This window comes from Buteo buteo, chromosome 7 (assembly GCF_964188355.1).
Source record: "Buteo buteo chromosome 7, bButBut1.hap1.1, whole genome shotgun sequence".
NCBI lineage: Eukaryota > Metazoa > Chordata > Aves > Accipitriformes > Accipitridae > Buteo > Buteo buteo.
This window is the reverse complement of record NC_134177.1, coordinates 1,796,967-1,814,230: the sequence shown is the minus strand read 5'-3', so window position 1 is coordinate 1,814,230 and position 17,264 is coordinate 1,796,967. Positions and strand designations below refer to the sequence as shown.

Below are 17,264 nucleotides of genomic sequence, written 5' to 3'. Positions count from 1 at the left end.
TTTTTGTAACAGTAATGACTCATGGTTTAGCTGCATGCTGTCTGTTTGCAGTAGCATCTAGATGAAGAGATCATTTTTATCTTGCTGAGTAACTGTGAGGAAGGATGTTTTCCTCCAGCAATTCTAAGAGAAACAATAAACAACTTCTTCTGTTCTGCTTATTAGTGGAGTGGTTTTGTCTGAACTGCAGAAGGCAGTTTGAGCACACTTGTCTTAGTCTGTGCACTGGAACCTGGGGAGGTTCTCCATGGTTTCAGAGAATTTTTACATATGCATTTTTGTCATCTACCCCTTTTCTGAATGAAACGTCAGATCTGAATGAAACATCAGACCTAGAAATAGGTTGGGCAGTGGCTGTACTGATCTGTGGGTTTTTTCAATCTTCTCATATAGCTACTGCTTATTATTTTTATGCTTCTCTTAGAATACTACTTTATTTTTTTACTATTGGTTGTTAATTTCTGAAGGGACCTCAATGCCGTGTTTTGCAAATGCTTGTTGATTTTTCTGTTGTGTTTTTTTTTTTTTTTGTGGCAGTCATAAATGCCTTTCTAGATTATATTTGCTTTTCTAGTTCAAAGCTGTTTGAAAATTGTCTGGGGACGAGGGCTGGATCTTGGGAATGTATTCTTTTCAAAGGTGTCAGAACTTCCATAGGCTTCAAAAAGAAATACCTGTGTGTGTGCCAGTAGTAGACTGAGTCTGTGCAGCCTCTTCAGTTTGCAAAGAGCCAGGCAAGCCACAGACAGCAGTTAATATGCTGAAAACATGGGGTACAGGAAGATCAATCAGTGCTACGTCATTCAGTGGTTTTGGAGACATGAGTTAGCAATGACAAGCATAAACAGAAAAAACAGATGTTAGAGTGCAAGTCATTTGCTTGCTAATACGTACTGCATCAGTGGCAAAATTGTTTCTCTTTGTTCAAAGGTTTCACCAACTTCATGCGCAGTCCTGCTTGCGATATATTTAATCCACTGCATTGTGAAGTGCATCAGGATATGGATCAGCCCCTTTGTAACTACTTTATTGCTTCATCTCACAATACATACTTGACAGGAGACCAACTGCTGTCCCAGTCCAGAGCGGAGATGTATGCACGAGTGCTGCAAGATGGTTGTCGATGTATTGAAGGTATACTTTTAGTTTAACTTGCTGGTTGTGAGAAGTATGAGGGATATTTCTTCTAATCACAAAGTCAGTGGCAAACTCAAAGCATTAATGCTTCACTGTCTGATTAACTTCAGTGGTAAACTCCTGTCTTCTAGCAGTCTAAACAGAATTTTTCTGTTGGGAATGGCCTTCTCAGACAAACATCGTAGACACCACTGTTTTCTCCTGCCTACTGCTGTGGTGTTATGCTTTTCTCAGTCAGTGCAAGTTTTTCATTCTCCCGCATTTGTATGAAGCATTTTTTTTTTGTTGCACGAGACCCAGCAGGGCAATGGGCAGGCAACTGTTTGGGGCCCTGCAGTTCCAGCAGAGCAGCCCTGGTTGTTCTGCTCTGCGTTTCCCCTGTGCTGGAGGTTACCCCTTCACAGGAGTGCTTCCAAATCCACATTGTTCAGAATAAGCTGAGCCAGCAAAGACCTTTTTCTTTCATAAGCTGAAAGGGAAAGTGGGTGTTTGCATATGCAGTTCCTCTTGTGGATGCAAAGGGAAGACAAAAAGTGCCTGTAGGAGAAGGACAGGTGAGCAAATAGTGCCTCTATCAGCACAGCTGTGTATCTATTTCTGTCATCATCTTAGAGCTAAGAAACCTGGTTTTGGTCTGCCACAATAGACAGGTAGGATGACATTTCATTGGCTGGATGCTGGTGGAAGAAAACAAGATGCTGTTTGTCTGATAGCCTGGAGATCGCGTTGGATTCTTGTTTAAGTTCTGTATGATTGAAAGAGTAACTAAACATCAGTGTTTTTCTTTTCAAGATTTTGGGTGAAGTCTTTTTGACAAATTTAAATTCAATATTAATTTTTTATGACTAGTATTACAAAACTCATTTCTGGGAAAAAATTGTTAATCTGAATTTAAAACTTAGAGAAAGTGAATCTGAGAAAATTGGGTGATCTATCACTGTACTTTCCCTTCTTTAGGAAAGTTCACTAGAATGCACAGTAGTATGTTATTTCACTTGACCTCAAAACTGTTGTAGATACTGTATAGCCTAGGTAATAGCTCTGTAGCTTTCTCTTTGTGAAGTTTTTAACTTTCTGTAGAGGCAACAGTAGTGACAAGTTTGGTGTAAATCCAGGGTACAGTAATTCATTAGGAAAAGTATTGCTGTCTTAGTCCATTCTACATGTGATGGATTTGATGCTACTCTTACTATAGTCAGTTATAAAACTGCAAGTTTAATTGGGAGTGGAAAAAGACTAAATTGTTTTTAAATAGTTTGTCTTTCAAGCAAAAGCTGCTTTCCCAAGAGGTAGCTGTAACCATTATTTGACCTAATAAACCTTTGTAATTTTATATATGACGGAAAAAACCTCAGTGTAATATAAGGGGAAAAACCAGGTTTAGGTTGCCCATTTCTTATTTGGTACAGGAAAAGACTGTCATCTTAGTCTTAACTCAGTTGGTAGGTCGTAACAGATTGAATTAATCTTGTTGACACCTGCATGGTTGAGTAGTATACATGAGTTCTGCTGGCAAGCAGGATCAGCAGAAATGTATAAGGTCATGTGCATCTCTTAACATACAGCTTTTTTTGTCTTAATAGTGGATTGCTGGGATGGTCCAGATGGAGAGCCGGTAGTGCACCATGGCTATACTCTTACTTCTAAAATACTCTTCCGTGATGTGGCAGAAACTATCAATAAGTATGCCTTCATCAAAAATGAGTAAGTGTAGAGTCAATTTTGAAGCTATACCTGTCTCTTTTGTGTAGTTAATCGCATGTCAAAATCAACAATCAACTTCGGGAAGTACATACATTCCTTTAAACACATTGAGAAATTATAAAGTTGATTCTGTTCCCCTGTTTATTGCTTGTGTCATATTTATTGTTCAACTGCATGAGCTCTTTCCATCAGTCGAGTTAGAAAGTTCAACCTCAGTTAGGAAGACTTTGCATGCATTGTAAACACAGTAATATTTTGAACAGTCTGAAACTGTTGAATATCTACAGATTCTTTTGGTCCTTTGTTTGAACAGAACTTCCCACTCACATCCACAGGGAAATTCTACTTAAAAATCAATACTGTAATATTCTCTACCTAAGGAAAATTGAAAAGCTGCCTCATATGTAGTATGAGGAAATACTGAGATGTGGGGTAAATTTTGGATTCTATTTTGTTTGCCATAGTACTATGTAACAGTTTATTATGAAAATCGTGGAGTTTAATCGTACATATACAATAGGCTCAAATAATGAGTGGGTGTATAGAATTTTGAGTAGTTAAAAGAGAATAAAGAGAAAATGCTTACTCTACTTAAAAAAAAAAAAAAAAAAAAAGTGACCCAACAATGGGTGTGTGGGAAAAAAACAATAACCAACAAAACCAAACAAAGAACCTGAGCCCAAAAGTTTGGTGTTATTGATTAGAAATAGAAGGTGGTGATTTCAAAACTGAAGGAGGTGATTCTTCATTTGGTGTGTAGTTGGTATGTGGGGTTCTTTGCCATAGGATTCTGGGACTGCCAAGAGTTTAGAAAAAATGGGGCAAATATGTGGAAGAAATAGGCTGTTATATACAGAAACAATGTCTTTAGCTCAGGAAACTTAAGCTGCAAATTCCTGGAGCCTGGGAGAGGATTCTAGAAAGTATTGCCAAATATTTTTTCTCCAGAGTCTGGGCATCTTCAGAGATTTGGTCTGTCTCACTGTAGCTGCACTTAAGACAAAGGCAAATTGTTCATGCAGCTATCAATCTTTGGAAGATGAACAGAGAGTAGTTTGCAATTCCTTTGAATCTGTTGATTTCAAAACGCTTTTCTACAGGAGCAGCTTGCTGATCACTTACAGCTTATGAAGACTTTGTATGTAACTTGCAAAGGAATACTGTACCTTCTGCTCAGTTACATAGAAAAGAAAGGCATTGTATTGCTGATGAGCTTTATTGCAAATTGCTCTGTGCCTCATGCTTGGTGATCATCAGTTTCAAGCTTTGTCACCCTGTGTGCTAGTGGGTAGGGTTGGAGGGAGAGGACAGAATTTCCTACAGGGACTATCCAAGGGATTCTGACAGAGCAGGCATTTGGGAGTTCATGTGCAAAATCTTTCCTCCGAAAGTGAGTTTGGTTCCAGACTACTGACAATGCAAAAGCAAACTGCTTAAACCAGTTTATGTGGTAAGCTGTGTGTGTCTTCTCTCTTAAAACACAGTTATGACAATGTCTGGGGCTTTGTTCCTAGGTTTCCAGTGATACTGTCTATTGAAAACCATTGCAGTATTCAACAGCAAAAGAAGATTGCTCAGTATTTGAAGGAGATATTTGGTGACAAACTGGACTTGTCATCTGTAATCACTGGAGATTCCAGGCAGCTTCCTAGCCCTCAAAATTTGAAGGGGAAAATCCTAGTGAAGGTAACTTGCTACTGGTGGCATGTTCAAAATGCAACAGAAGTCAGCATGCGATATTTATCATAGATTTTCTTTGGTTTTGGGGGAACAAGTTCAGCAGGACCATGTGGAATAGTACAGATGCACGAAGTGACTTAAAATTCTGAGCTTTTCGGAGACATTGAAACAGAGTTTACCATGGACTTGGTGAGTGTCCCAGAGTATTTCCCTGAGTGTTTCAACAGGGATGTGATGTCAACAGCTGTGGGAGGAAAATTCTTTCTATTTCTTAAGCATCTTATCTGAGAGTCTTAAAGTCAGAGGTGCTTATTTTTAAACCTTAGCCCGGAGTCAGGAGAGCAGAAAAATGATAAAATGTATCATTATGAGTAGAAAGAACTGTGACACAGTTACCTGAACCGCATATTTTCTCTTTTTTTGAAATTTGTCTCATTTGTTATTAGTGGATATTGTTCTGTATAGTTCATATCCCTGTAGTATCTAAACATTATCCTACAGTGCCTCCTTGGACAAAGTATTTTGGAGTAATATAAAAGCATTTGAAAATTTCTTGCATTTTCTTGCATTTCACCCTCACCCTGCTATGAGCAGTAGTTCATGAAATGAAACTATTTTCATGGTTCATCAGCTGTGTTTATGAAAGAAGAGCACTTCAGAAGGTGGCTATAAGGAGCAGCAAGGGAGGAGGCCCTGGAGCACTGAAGTTAGTGTTGTATGCAAGATTAATTGTTTGAGCCTCTCAGTATAAACGGCTTTGCTCTGAAAGGAATTTCAAAGACCAAGATGGATATAGTAAGAAAGAAATGCAAGGCAGAACTTTGAGAGGATGATTAACAGAGTTGTGGCTTATTAGATTGTCTTATTTACATTGGCACATAGGGGCAATTACTTAGCTGTGAGCTCTTGAGATATTCTTTCCCCCCACCCCCCATCCTCTGTATCAAGCTGGCTACAAGGATTCACAATTGTGGTTTGATGTTAATTTGAACATATTTCAATGTATAGTACAGAGCTGACTGAATTAGAAAACCTTTGAGTGCTCAGCTGTGACTTTGAATTTCACTGAATCAGTTTTCTTGTGTAATTGCTAGTTAATGAACTATGCAAGCATGTACTGTTGGTGTTTTAGGGAGTCAAGCAAAATAGTATGTAATGTCAGTCATGCGACAAAACCCAGCAAACCTGGCTTGAAATCCTATGTCAATGTACTAAAGGCAAGAGAGATTTGGTACTCTGCTGTTCTTACGTAAACTTTTGAGCTGGTCTTCCTAGCACATTTGAATTTGTAACTTTAGTTTGATTCTTCAGCTAACATTGCTGAAACCCTGTGAGTAGTTACAGAATGGTGTGGAGCTGAGCTAACATTTTCAGACTGAGTGATACTATTTTAAGTATCACAGTATCTTTTCACAAAGACCTGTCTCCCATGTCCTGCTTAATTTAACCAGCCCTGTTGGAAAAGATAAAATCATATTTAGGAATCAGCATCTTCTTGACAAGTAAGCCAGTTTCTCATCTTTTTGCTATTATTTTTGCTCTGTTTTATACATTTTCCTTTGAAAGGCAGTATTGATTCATTAGCCAAATAATTTCAAGTAATGGCATAATTTTCATCTTGCTAGTGTATATAAAGAGTAATTCTAATAATACTCATGGATTTAAACCAGTATAAAGGTACCAGTGTGAAGTGAATCTGACCCACTCATTAGCAGGGCAACATTATTAATTTCAAAATGCAGTCTGTAAATTAATACTCTTAATTTCTGCAGAAATCTGAGTGTAATTCTCATCTACCTCTGTTACTGATGAAGCAGACTGCGAACATTTCTGCAGTAAGACACACACAGAAGTAATAACACAGAAGTTTAATAGGTGACTTATTATGTAGCAGATGGTAAAGCAAGAGGCAATGGCCACAAGTTACAGCTTGGAAGGTGCAGACTGGATGGCAGGAAAAGCTTTTTCAGCTGATGGTAGTGCAGCATGGAAAGAGGCTGCCCAGAAGGCTGGGGGAGTCTCCACCCTTGAAAGTTTGTAAGACTTGGCTTCATCTAGAGCTGGTAATGATCCTCCTTTAGTGTGAGGTTGGTCCAGAGACCTTCAGAGGTCCTACAGCCAACATTTTTAAGGTTCTGTGATTGGGCTTTGCTGTAAGTGATCGTACAGGAGAATTAAAGAGGAATTCTCTAAAAAATTATGATTAATCTGTCAGAGCCTTTTTTTTTTTTTTCTTAACCAGAACTAGCCAATAACCTCTGATGCTCACTACTCTAATCAGATGTTGGAAACTAGACATGGAATTAAAGTAATTCCTTTCTAATGTAGGCATATGACATTCACAGTACTGGATTAGCAACTAATTTTGGATTGCTGACTACATTCTTGCATGAGCATGCAATACTAAAATAGGCTTTGCTGCTTCCTTCATGTTGATGGCTGCTTGCAGTGAGTTCTTTTGTGGCTGTATTTTTGATTCTGATGAAGAGCCTATAACAAAATCTCAGCTTCTGATTTTTAGAGTTTTATTTTAAATATACAATAGTCTGCTTGGTAGGGGTAGGCCTGAAATATCCAAGAGTCAACTTAAAAAAAAAAAAAAGAAAAAAAAAATCTTTTGGACACTTGCTGGCTTGCTCCAGAGATGGAAGGTGGTATGTTTTTTTTGAAAGAGCTTGCAAAGATCTTTCACTAACAAACTCTTCCAGAAATACTTAAATTATCACCTGTGATAATCTGAGTCCTTGAACCAGTTTGCATGAGACTCTCTGAAAACAAATTCTAAACTCTGGTCACAATTTACATAAGGAATACTTGAGGAATGGGCTATTTTTGTTCTTTGCACTAAATAACACTGACCACGTGTGCATTTATTGTGAATATTTCTTCCTCGTTTTAGGGTAAAAAGTTGCCATACAGTCTTGGAGCAGATGCTGAGGAAGGAGAAGTTTCAGATGAGGATAGTGCTGATGAAATTGAAGACGACTGCAAATTAAAGCCCTGCTATGTATGTGCATATACACAGTTCCCAGAACACTTAGATCTCTACATTTCTTGCATGGATACTCCATAATCCTACTTAAAGTTTTTAACTTTGATTTCTAAGTCAGGTCCTTAAGATACAGAAGTTATATAATTCCACATTTAGGTACGGGATGACATTGTTTGGAAATGCACACTTTGTGTTTTAAATCGTGTAAATAACAAATTTAAGTACTTTAGGTACACTAGACTGATGATGCCAGCACTATAAGCATGCTAGCCTTTTTGTTTGGGGGTTTGGTTTTTTTTCAGATATAAATGTGTAGTACTCAAAGCAATGGCATGATGGAATTGCTACATAATTGCTAGATGAAAATTATGAAAGGAGACATACAAATGAAAAAAACTTGGAAGTGTGAAACATTTTTATTTTCAATCCTTCTGTTTCTTATTTTTTGACGCTGAAGACTGCTTTCTGTTCCCTTTATTTCTTAACTCTTTTTTTATTTTTCTGCTGTTAATTTTATTAACACACTTTTGCTGGAAAGTGAAACTGGTGTGCAATACTAATACACATTATCCAGTGGGTGTGTTTTTTCTAGTGTGGAGGCAGCCTTGCTTCACCAGTTAAAACATTTGAACAAAGAAAATACTATCTAGGGAGATGCAGAAAGAATAGATCAAATTCAAATTAATATTTAGCAAGTCTAATGTTTATCTTTACTTTTGAATGTAGCTCAGTGAGTTTGCCTCATTGCCCCACGGAAGCAGCTATCTGTAGGTCTCATTAGTGGGTTTTGGTTTACATATTGAGGTTTTAACTTGTCTGTATTTATGCCTGCTATAAGCAATTGAGGGTTTTTCAGAATAGCTTGGGATTTGCTTTATAGGTAACAGAAGTCCCCAGCCGAACTGGTTCAGAGGAAGTATATGTTTATGCTGGTTCTTCCCCTACCCTGATGCTGCTGAAGTGCTAGTGTCAGCAACATCTTTTGGGGGATTCATGTACGCCATGCAGAAGGGCTGATTTGACATGCACGCACATGCCCCTTAGATAAACAACCCCCCTTTATGCTATTGGACAAAATCATGATTAATTCATTTCTTAATTATTTAGAGGTTAGATTGCACTTGGATGTTATTCAACCCATATGTTCCACAAGACAGTCTCATACAGAAGTAGAGCCTTGCAGTAAACGCTTGAAGCATAGGATAAAATCAGCTTGCTCAATGACTTAGTTATATTTCTGTTAGTATTTACTACAGAAGTGGAAATACTTGGTATTAATTTATGAGGAAGCTTGAAGACTCCTGATCCCATAAAATTTTAGGAGTATGCTTGGTTTTAAGTACAGGTACAAAATTCTGCAGGTTTAAGTTCAGGGAAAAAGTATATATTGAATGAACATAACTCTAATTATGGGTATAGTAAGATGAGATAAGATTGTTCAAACAGTTCTGAAACCAATGTAATACCTGATTCATTGTCACGTGCTGTTCAATAGGAGCAGTCTGTGTAATCCATGTATACTTTATAACATGGCTTGAGCACTTCTGATGAGATGATGCTTTCTTTAACAGAAAGACCTAAGACAAAATTTGGCAATCCTTAAAGCCAAAGCAAACCATAGGATGTCTTTTGGGGCTAGAAATGGAACATGTTAGGACAGAACAGTTGCTTTCCTCTCCTTTCTCAGGAGAGGTCTCACACCCCATGGACAGAGGAATGCTAGGTGCACACTGTTCGATAGGATCCATTTTTATTTTAAGCACCTTATGTAAGAAACTGATTTGTGTCTGTATAGGCCATATGACTGCTGTTAACAGTAATTGCTTCCTCTTTTTTACCATTTGGAGTAGGAATCTAATGATGCTTAGGTTGTCTGGCATTTTGGAGGAAGTGTGTAAGTGCATTAGCTGAGAATTCATGCCATCTTCTGAAAGAGAAGGTCAGACTTGTGACAGTTTTGAAACAAAGAGCTGACACCAGGGCCAGGTTCTGGGGTGATCTATGTGATGGACTGTGCTTTGCTGAGGCAGTGTAAGTTGTGTCAGGAGGACTAAAGGGAAAAAGGAAGATGGAAATGGCAGTAAAAGCCACAAATAGAAAAGGCAAAATCAGGCAGGATTATGGAATAAGCTTTTTCTTGCACAGAGAAAGGAAATGTTGGGAAGGCTGTGTGGCCTGAAGCGTGTGTAATGTTCCCTCAGGCTGTTCCAGAACTGATGGACATAATAATCTACTTTAACTGAATTTCTAAATGTCTTTCAGAATAATGGTGCAACTGAGCACCAGGTGGAATCTTTTATAAGAACAAAACTGGAATCTCTGATAAAAGAATCCCAGATCAGGGACAAAGAAGATCCTGACAGCTTCACTGTGAGAGCCCTGCTAAAGGCAACTCATGAGGGGTTAAATGTTAACCTGAAGCAGGTACGTGGGGTTTTCCCCTTCGCATGCTCTGTTGAATATTAGACAGTGCCATGTGTATTGCATATTTTTCAGATGAGAAAGCTGATAACTTATGAACAGCTTCTGAGAGTTTGTTTTATCCAAAATGAAAACTTGGAACTATTTTAGGAAAATATCTAAGCAAATTTGAATGGTCAAATGTGAAGAGTATGTTGTTTAAATGTGTTCTGGTTTATTCCTTGTGAAACTTGGAAGCGACTAATTCAGTAAATACCAATATTGCAAGCGTGTGTCAAGCAATTTCCTTTGTATCTAGGTTATTGGGGAAAGATCCTTTTTCTGTTGCCTTAGTCCTATCAAGACTGGCTGTGATAACTGTAAGCATCTGCCTGTAATGTTGATGGCTGTTTTGTACAGCACTAAAACACAGGATTGTGCTTTTACTGCCCTAAGCAAGGTTCTGTTTTTTCGTGACTGTTTTTTTCAGACCGTTTTAGATCAAGAACAGTATGTTTCTTTTCCCTTTTGACATCAAACTATTTTTGTAAAACAGTAAAACGTATTGGAAATTTGAATACATCAGTAAACAGTACCTTGAATCCACGGTGACCATGCTTTCACCTCAACTGGATGCAAATCCCAGTAATATTAAATACAGAGTGAATTGTTCTGGGGGAGATGTGCCTACTCTGTAACCGGTATAGTCTTAAAGGTCAAGTGCATGTAGCTCTGCTTTCTGCACATCTTCCCACTCTGTAGGGTTTATGCAGTTCTTGTCAATCTCCTTCTCCGCGGCTGGACCTATAAGACTTTTTCCTGAAGCCAGGCTTGACTACAGAAAACATACTCAGCTTGTGCTAATGCTTGAGACATCTTGTGAAAGCTGTGTTGTGGTGGGAAGAGGCTGCAAGAATGCAAAGGATGAAGCCATCTGACCCAACAGAGAAGGGTTATTTTCAGACTTGTGGCTTTGCAGTGCAAGAACAGAGTCAGCTTGCCTGTTCCCTTTGGCCTTCATGAGGTCAGAAAAGTGGGATTTCAGAGACCAAACTTCCTATCTTAGTAAATATGATCAGATATGAGCCATTTCAATACTGTTTCATGTTAGAATAATTACATTTGGTATGTTCTCCGGTATGAGGAAAATGATTGGCCCCTAGATAGCATTTGAGAGGGTAGGGGGTTTTGTTTAAAGAATGCAAATTTCCATGAGGTGTTGGTGTTGGATATGGTGCCTGAGATTACCCATTACATGTCATTGACATGACCAGAATACTGAAAATAATTCAGTAATGCAAGTGCATTATTCAAACATCTGTCAGGTAATAATATTGAAGTGATAGAATTTTCTAATTGACTTATTTTAAATTATTAAGGGACATTTAGAGATCTCTTCCCTTGTTGCAACAGTCCTGTGTGAAGACTGATTGTATGTGACTATTGTTTTCAAGGGTCTTAAAGCAATACAGAGCTGAAAAATTAGTAGTAATAAGTTAAAACAACTGGAAGATTAATTTATAGCAACTATTGACCTAGATGGGAGAAAACTAAATGGTTAAATGTTGTGATGGTGAGGTAATTCTGTAACTCATTAGCCAGCTTTGGTGGTGTTGTAAAGCTCTTTTCTACTAGTTGCTGTGTAGATCTGCCCAAAAGGGATCTGTTGGGAAATTTTTCTACTTTTTTACTGGTCAAATCTCATTTTCCTTTACTTTGCTACTGATGTGCATTTCATTTTCCCAAAGACTTACTATTATTTAAAAAAAAAAAAAAAAAAAAAAAAAAAAAGGCATTCATGATGTAAGCTTATGTACTAATCTCCAGTAATTACCAAGTAGGTTTTTTGGAGGGCGAGGAAGGAAGGCAATGTGTACAGTACTGTCAGTTTGGTCTGATAATAGTTTGGATTTGCTGTTGAAACTGTCAACTCTCACTCTTATCTGAGGGAGTAAAGTACTTTATCTGCTAAGGTTTCCTTCTCTGTTTTACGGAGACTTTCAGCCTGAGCTAGGAACAAATCTTTGAATGTAGTTACAGGGGTTATTGACTTTCTTGGACCTGAAGAAACCATCTAGTGCCCCTTATCATTATGATAGCCAGAAGTGAATTCCAACTCAGTGCTGAACAGGGAATAACTGGAGTTCATAGGAGTTGCTGATACACTGGGGGAATATTCTTCAGCACCTTTAGGTTATTGTTTTTCTGTTTAGAAGATAAAGGGATGTGCTTTTCTGACAGAAAAAAGGTAGATGCTGCCAGGAATTATAAAACTGATGTCTAGGGGCAAGGCTATAAATGTGAAACTTGGACTTCAGGCTGCCTATGAAAAGTCCACATTTACCTGCTAGGAGATTTCCCCCTACTCCTTTTCCTTTGTGGCTCTTTTAAAGCACACTTTCAAATGTTGTTGTTGCTTGCCTGTTTCTGCTAGACTGTTTTTTCTACATGGTTGGTTGTTGTCTTGAGTGTTAATGTTCTTCTTCCTTACTGTTAGAGGATTGCTAAACTATCAAGTATATAAAGAAATTAGAGAAGTCCTGTAACGAGATTTTGGATTTCAATTTGTGTTCACAGATCAGTATGTTGTGTTTAGACTCTAACTCACTTCTATTCTCACTTGCAATCACTGTACTTTTCTAATAGTGAATCAGGGTGACATACAAGAACTTATATTATGTTGAAACTATGTCTTTTAGAGACTGTAGCAGACTCCTTAAAGATACTTCTGAAGGTATCTAGTTACACTTTTTATTGCACTTTCTCTGCACAGAACCTGGACACAAAAGAAGGTGGAAAAAAGTCTCATAGCCGATCATTAATGGGCAACTTCGGTAAACACAAAGTAAGTAAAATGAGAGACTCGGTTTGCTGTTCTAGGTCTGACAGCATTCCAGGGACACCGGGTATGTTTTATTGCTTGAGATAAGTATGGTGTGTATGGGGGCAGTGAGGAAAGACTATGTGATTACACTTGGTATATTTATTGCTGTTAAGAAAAATATTAGCTTCTAGCAGTATGGAGAACCTGTTGAAGATGATCACACAAACTCAGGAAAAAAACTTGCCTGACCAGTGATGTGGAATTGCAGATGTTCTGATCAAACTTGCAGCAGCAGCAGAGCAATGTAGACAAATGCCTTCGTGTATTCTTGTTTTCCAGACCTCTGTCCCTATGGTTGACAATATTTGTTTGGTTTGAGGTCCACTTTTGGTTTGAGGTCCACTTTTGGTTTGAGGTCCACTTTTGATTTGAGGTCCACTTTTGATTTGAGGTCCACTTTTGATTTGAGGTCCACTTTTGATTTGAGGTCCACTTTTGATTTGAGGTCCACTTTTGATTTGAGGTCCACTTTTGATTTGAGGTCCACTGCAGTGCCATGCAGAGTGTCCTGTTACTGTCTTTCCACTTGCTTTAAGGGATTGCTATGACTAAGTACTGGCTTTGGGCTTCTGCTTTGTAAAAAATGTGTTCTTTTCTGATCTTTTCAGGGTTTTGCATATAGTATTTATATGTTCGTGTAGCTGCTAGGTCAAACTGTCTGCTTTGCTGGGTCTTCACTGTGGCGGCTCTATTGAACCAAGCAAGAGCTAATGTAATTCAAATGAGTGTGAGGTTTCATTTTACAGCTGGACAAAGAGCAGCCACCAAAAGGGATGGTGCACCCATGTTTCCTCCCATTCCCATATCCTGACAAATGTGTTCCTGTCATCTGCCTCCCCTATTCCCACACTCCCACAGTGCCTCGAGGCTTGGATTTATTGAACATGTAGCCTCAGCATGAGCTGATTCAACTGAAACTTCCTTCCTCCAGAGTCAATTAGCAGATACGAAGTAAGTAAATCAGCAGATAGGCTTATCATGAGAGAGGGATGCGGCAGGTCTGCAGCCGAGTCACTGTGCCATCAGCGGCTTCCTCTGCCCCCAGCCTGCTAGACAACCATTCTTCTTCAGTGCTATCTGTGGTGAAGACTGCAGCTGAGCAGGGAGCACACTCTCTAATTGGTTATCTGAACAGCAGTTTAGGAAAAACAGCAATTACGAAATACTTCATAGAACTTAATCAGCCACTGGCTCATCTGCCCTGAAGCCAGCTAGGAGCCATCAAAAATTCTCTAGGCAGACAATACCAGGACTCATATTTACATTTTGATTATAAGCTTGCATCAGTTTAAAAGCAGTCATATTTCTTTCAGCAGCTTTAGCTAAGTGCATATTATTCACTCAGTATGCGTTGAGTTCTGCAAGTACCTGTTGTTGTGCATGATAGTGGACACTTCACATTGTAACCTGTGCTCGCTGATGGGAAAACAAATGCTGTGGAATGAGATGTCACAGACGAAAAAAGTCAGCCGCTAAAAACTGCTGGTTATACTGAGGTCTGGAAAGTACATCAATAATGTAATTACTTCTAGTAGTTACCCTAATGAATATAGCAGGCTGGAATGCCCATTCATTTAATCTCTGCTGAAAGAAATAAAACAGAGTATATATAGAATTTTTTTCTGTTTCTGGTAACGATTGTATTGTAGACTGAGGCAATGGGGACGTCCAGTAACTTTCCCCTTAGGCCTTTCTAGCTAAAGGGATGCCTGGGAAGGATGGTTACTATTGATATTTTTGCAGGTACAGAATTATCCACCCAGGGATATTGACTTGTGATGTTTTCAGCCAGCTCTGGTGCCAAATGTATCCATGTATAAACTCTATAAAAACTGCCAGTGGAGGGACAAAGATGCTAAGGCTGGCAATTCCTGCAAGGTTAACTGCAGGAAACAGCCACAGTGCAGACCTTCAGATTCCAAAACTGAACCATGCAAATGATTTCCAATGTAGTCAACTTTATTTCAGCACTAAATACAGCAAACTAAATTATGTGTATTATTGGTGTGTCACAGCAGGAGAAAAGAAATCTGTGCTCAATTAGCCATATGAGTAAAATGATAAGGAGCTCTCAGTTATATTGTTAATTGCCTCTCGATGAGAAGGGAATTAAAGAAACTCACTTGAAGCTATAGTTAGTGTTACAAAAGATGTAATGTTGAAATTGGAAACTATTAAATAATAGGTGCTTATGAAAAAAAGGTGCTTTTGAGGTTTTAATCTTTTTATTATAGCTATTTTCTTTACTGTATCCTGTAATAATTTAGAATAACTTAAATGCTTGTGTGTGTGGCTCAAAAAGCAGCAGAGAGGTGATATTTGAAAATTTTGCCCAGACTCTGTTCTCAACTTCACAAATGAATTCATTAAATTTTCTAAACTGGGAGGGAAGCATAGGTGTAGGTGGAAGCAATGCACTGTACATTTAGATCCTACTGTGTGTTACTGTTTATTAAATATGATATGATCCATTAGAATTTCAGCAGGACCAGTGCCCAGTGTACTGGCAATAGTGGAGCAATGTTGTCCTCTCATGTCAGGAGGGAGCAGGGGAGGGAAGCTGCAGAATATGCAGTGGCCTGCAATGAACTGGCCAGTTTGCAGAAGTAATTTTCTTCAGTCTTGGATTTGTTTGCTTGCCAGTAGATAAACCTGCTCCATGTCTTCAGGCTTGGATCCTTGTAGTCGGACAAAGTGAGATCAGGGCACAGATGCTTTGTGTTGGCTTTTCTTCTCTACATGTATGGAAACACTTGATGTACCACCCAGGGTTTTCTGTTGTCAAACCCCCAGGCGTCATTCTGTGTCCTTGTAGGACACTGGTCCTGTGCTGTAAACCTGCTGCTGCTTGCCCACCCACCTGACATTAATTACAGTAAGGTGAATTTATAGAACAACCCCATAAACTGACACAGCTGTACTTGATTCTTTCCCAACAGAAAGCTGTAAAGGCAGCATCCAAATACCATAGTGCATCAGATGAGGAAGAAGGCCAGCAAAACTCTTCTGGGAAGGAAATGGGGCAGCTCCACAGGTGAGCTATGAATCACTAGAGTTTTACAGCTCAGTTAAAGCTAGAGGCATGTTTACTACTATCAATATTTGTATGTCGTTGCCTCAGGGAAGTATGTTCTTGAGAGCAAGTCATTTATGACACTGCTGTTGGGGTATATTTTGTTGTGACTGCTGTAGCCTGGTATTTTGATTGCATAGGTTTTCATAGGTTGCAAATAGCAATTACCCTTAAACTGGAAAAAGTGTGATAGTAATACTCTTCTAATGGAAAAATACCAATCTACATTCTGTATGCTGTACCAAGTGCTCAAAGAAAACTGTTTAGGCTAAATAAGGGTACATCACAGCCCAGCCAACTTTATTACATTTGAGAATGTAAAGAAAAAGCAATCAAAAAAGTGCCATTGGGAATGCATTTGTTGTCACTGAAATGCTCCATTTTCAGACACAGCTCAAAGCTGTCTGCCTTGTTTTTGTTGACAAGAGTCATGGTGCAGTTATTTCATTATGTTTTAAATGAAAAATTTTGTTTGTGTAGTGTGCCTATAGAGGTACAAGGGGAACAGTCATCTCGAAGCACTCTCTAAGGAGGTTTGCCACATGTGATTCCCTGTTCATGGTTGTTTGTTTCCTTATTGATGAAAAGAACAGGAAGGGGGATTGAAATATGCTTTAAATACTGAAAAATTCCCAATTTCTTTTATACATTAAATATAACTCAGCAGACTAGCTCGTCGAAGAAAAACGGTGAAGCTGTGCCGAGCTCTGTCTGACCTAGTGGTGTACACGAACTCTGTGGCAGCCCAGGATATAGTAGATGACGGTAAGGCTGCTGGCACAAGACTTACACATGCCTTTTTCACTTTTCTGTTTGGATAGGAAACGTGTCTGTGTTCTCAAGGTTTCCGTTGTTTTCCAAAGATGTTTTAAAAGCAGAGTAGTTAGTTACCTGTTCCTTTTACTTAACTATGGAGAAAGAGTAAAGCACCACCTTTTCCTTCCCTAGGAAATATACTTTTGCTTGCTTTAGGACATTCATGTTTTAGTAGCAACTTTTAAAATGAGGCTTTTTCAGGAGAACCCTCTCCTGTTTTCACAGTTTTATAGAATTTGTCATCATCTTTTAACTTTATGAATTTTAAGTAGCATTTGGTAATGTGATAGTTTTGAATTGTGACAAATAGATGTGATCCCTGTTCAGAAAGCATGCAGTTGTTACACTAAAAATGTTAGAGGCAAAATGGAAATTGAGAAAGTTGCAGAGGAATTTGTGGGAAAGGTCACCAACTGTATGTGAAAAAACTGTGTATGAAATTCTTTAATTACTATACAATTAATTCTAATTTCATAGGAGAGAAATTAAGGAGGGTGAAAGCACTGTGGAGAAACAGAGTCCAAGAAATCGTACAAGAACATAGTCTTGCAGAGTTTCAGTCTTATTGTTCTGATCTG

General features: G+C 38.5%; 1 protein-coding gene across 1 annotated transcript in view; it reads left to right on the top strand.

Annotated features, from left to right (window-relative positions):
- PLCH1 (phospholipase C eta 1) overlaps positions 1-17,264 on the top strand; it is an 83,641-nt gene that overhangs the window by 52,875 nt on the left and 13,502 nt on the right. Inside the window, exons 8-15 of the mRNA XM_075033177.1 lie at positions 931-1,134; positions 2,721-2,841; positions 4,356-4,527; positions 7,421-7,528; positions 9,776-9,937; positions 12,687-12,758; positions 15,737-15,831; positions 16,538-16,635. Of these exons, the coding sequence (XP_074889278.1) occupies positions 931-1,134; positions 2,721-2,841; positions 4,356-4,527; positions 7,421-7,528; positions 9,776-9,937; positions 12,687-12,758; positions 15,737-15,831; positions 16,538-16,635 (1,032 nt within the window). The remainder of the gene's footprint in view (positions 1-930; positions 1,135-2,720; positions 2,842-4,355; positions 4,528-7,420; positions 7,529-9,775; positions 9,938-12,686; positions 12,759-15,736; positions 15,832-16,537; positions 16,636-17,264) is intronic.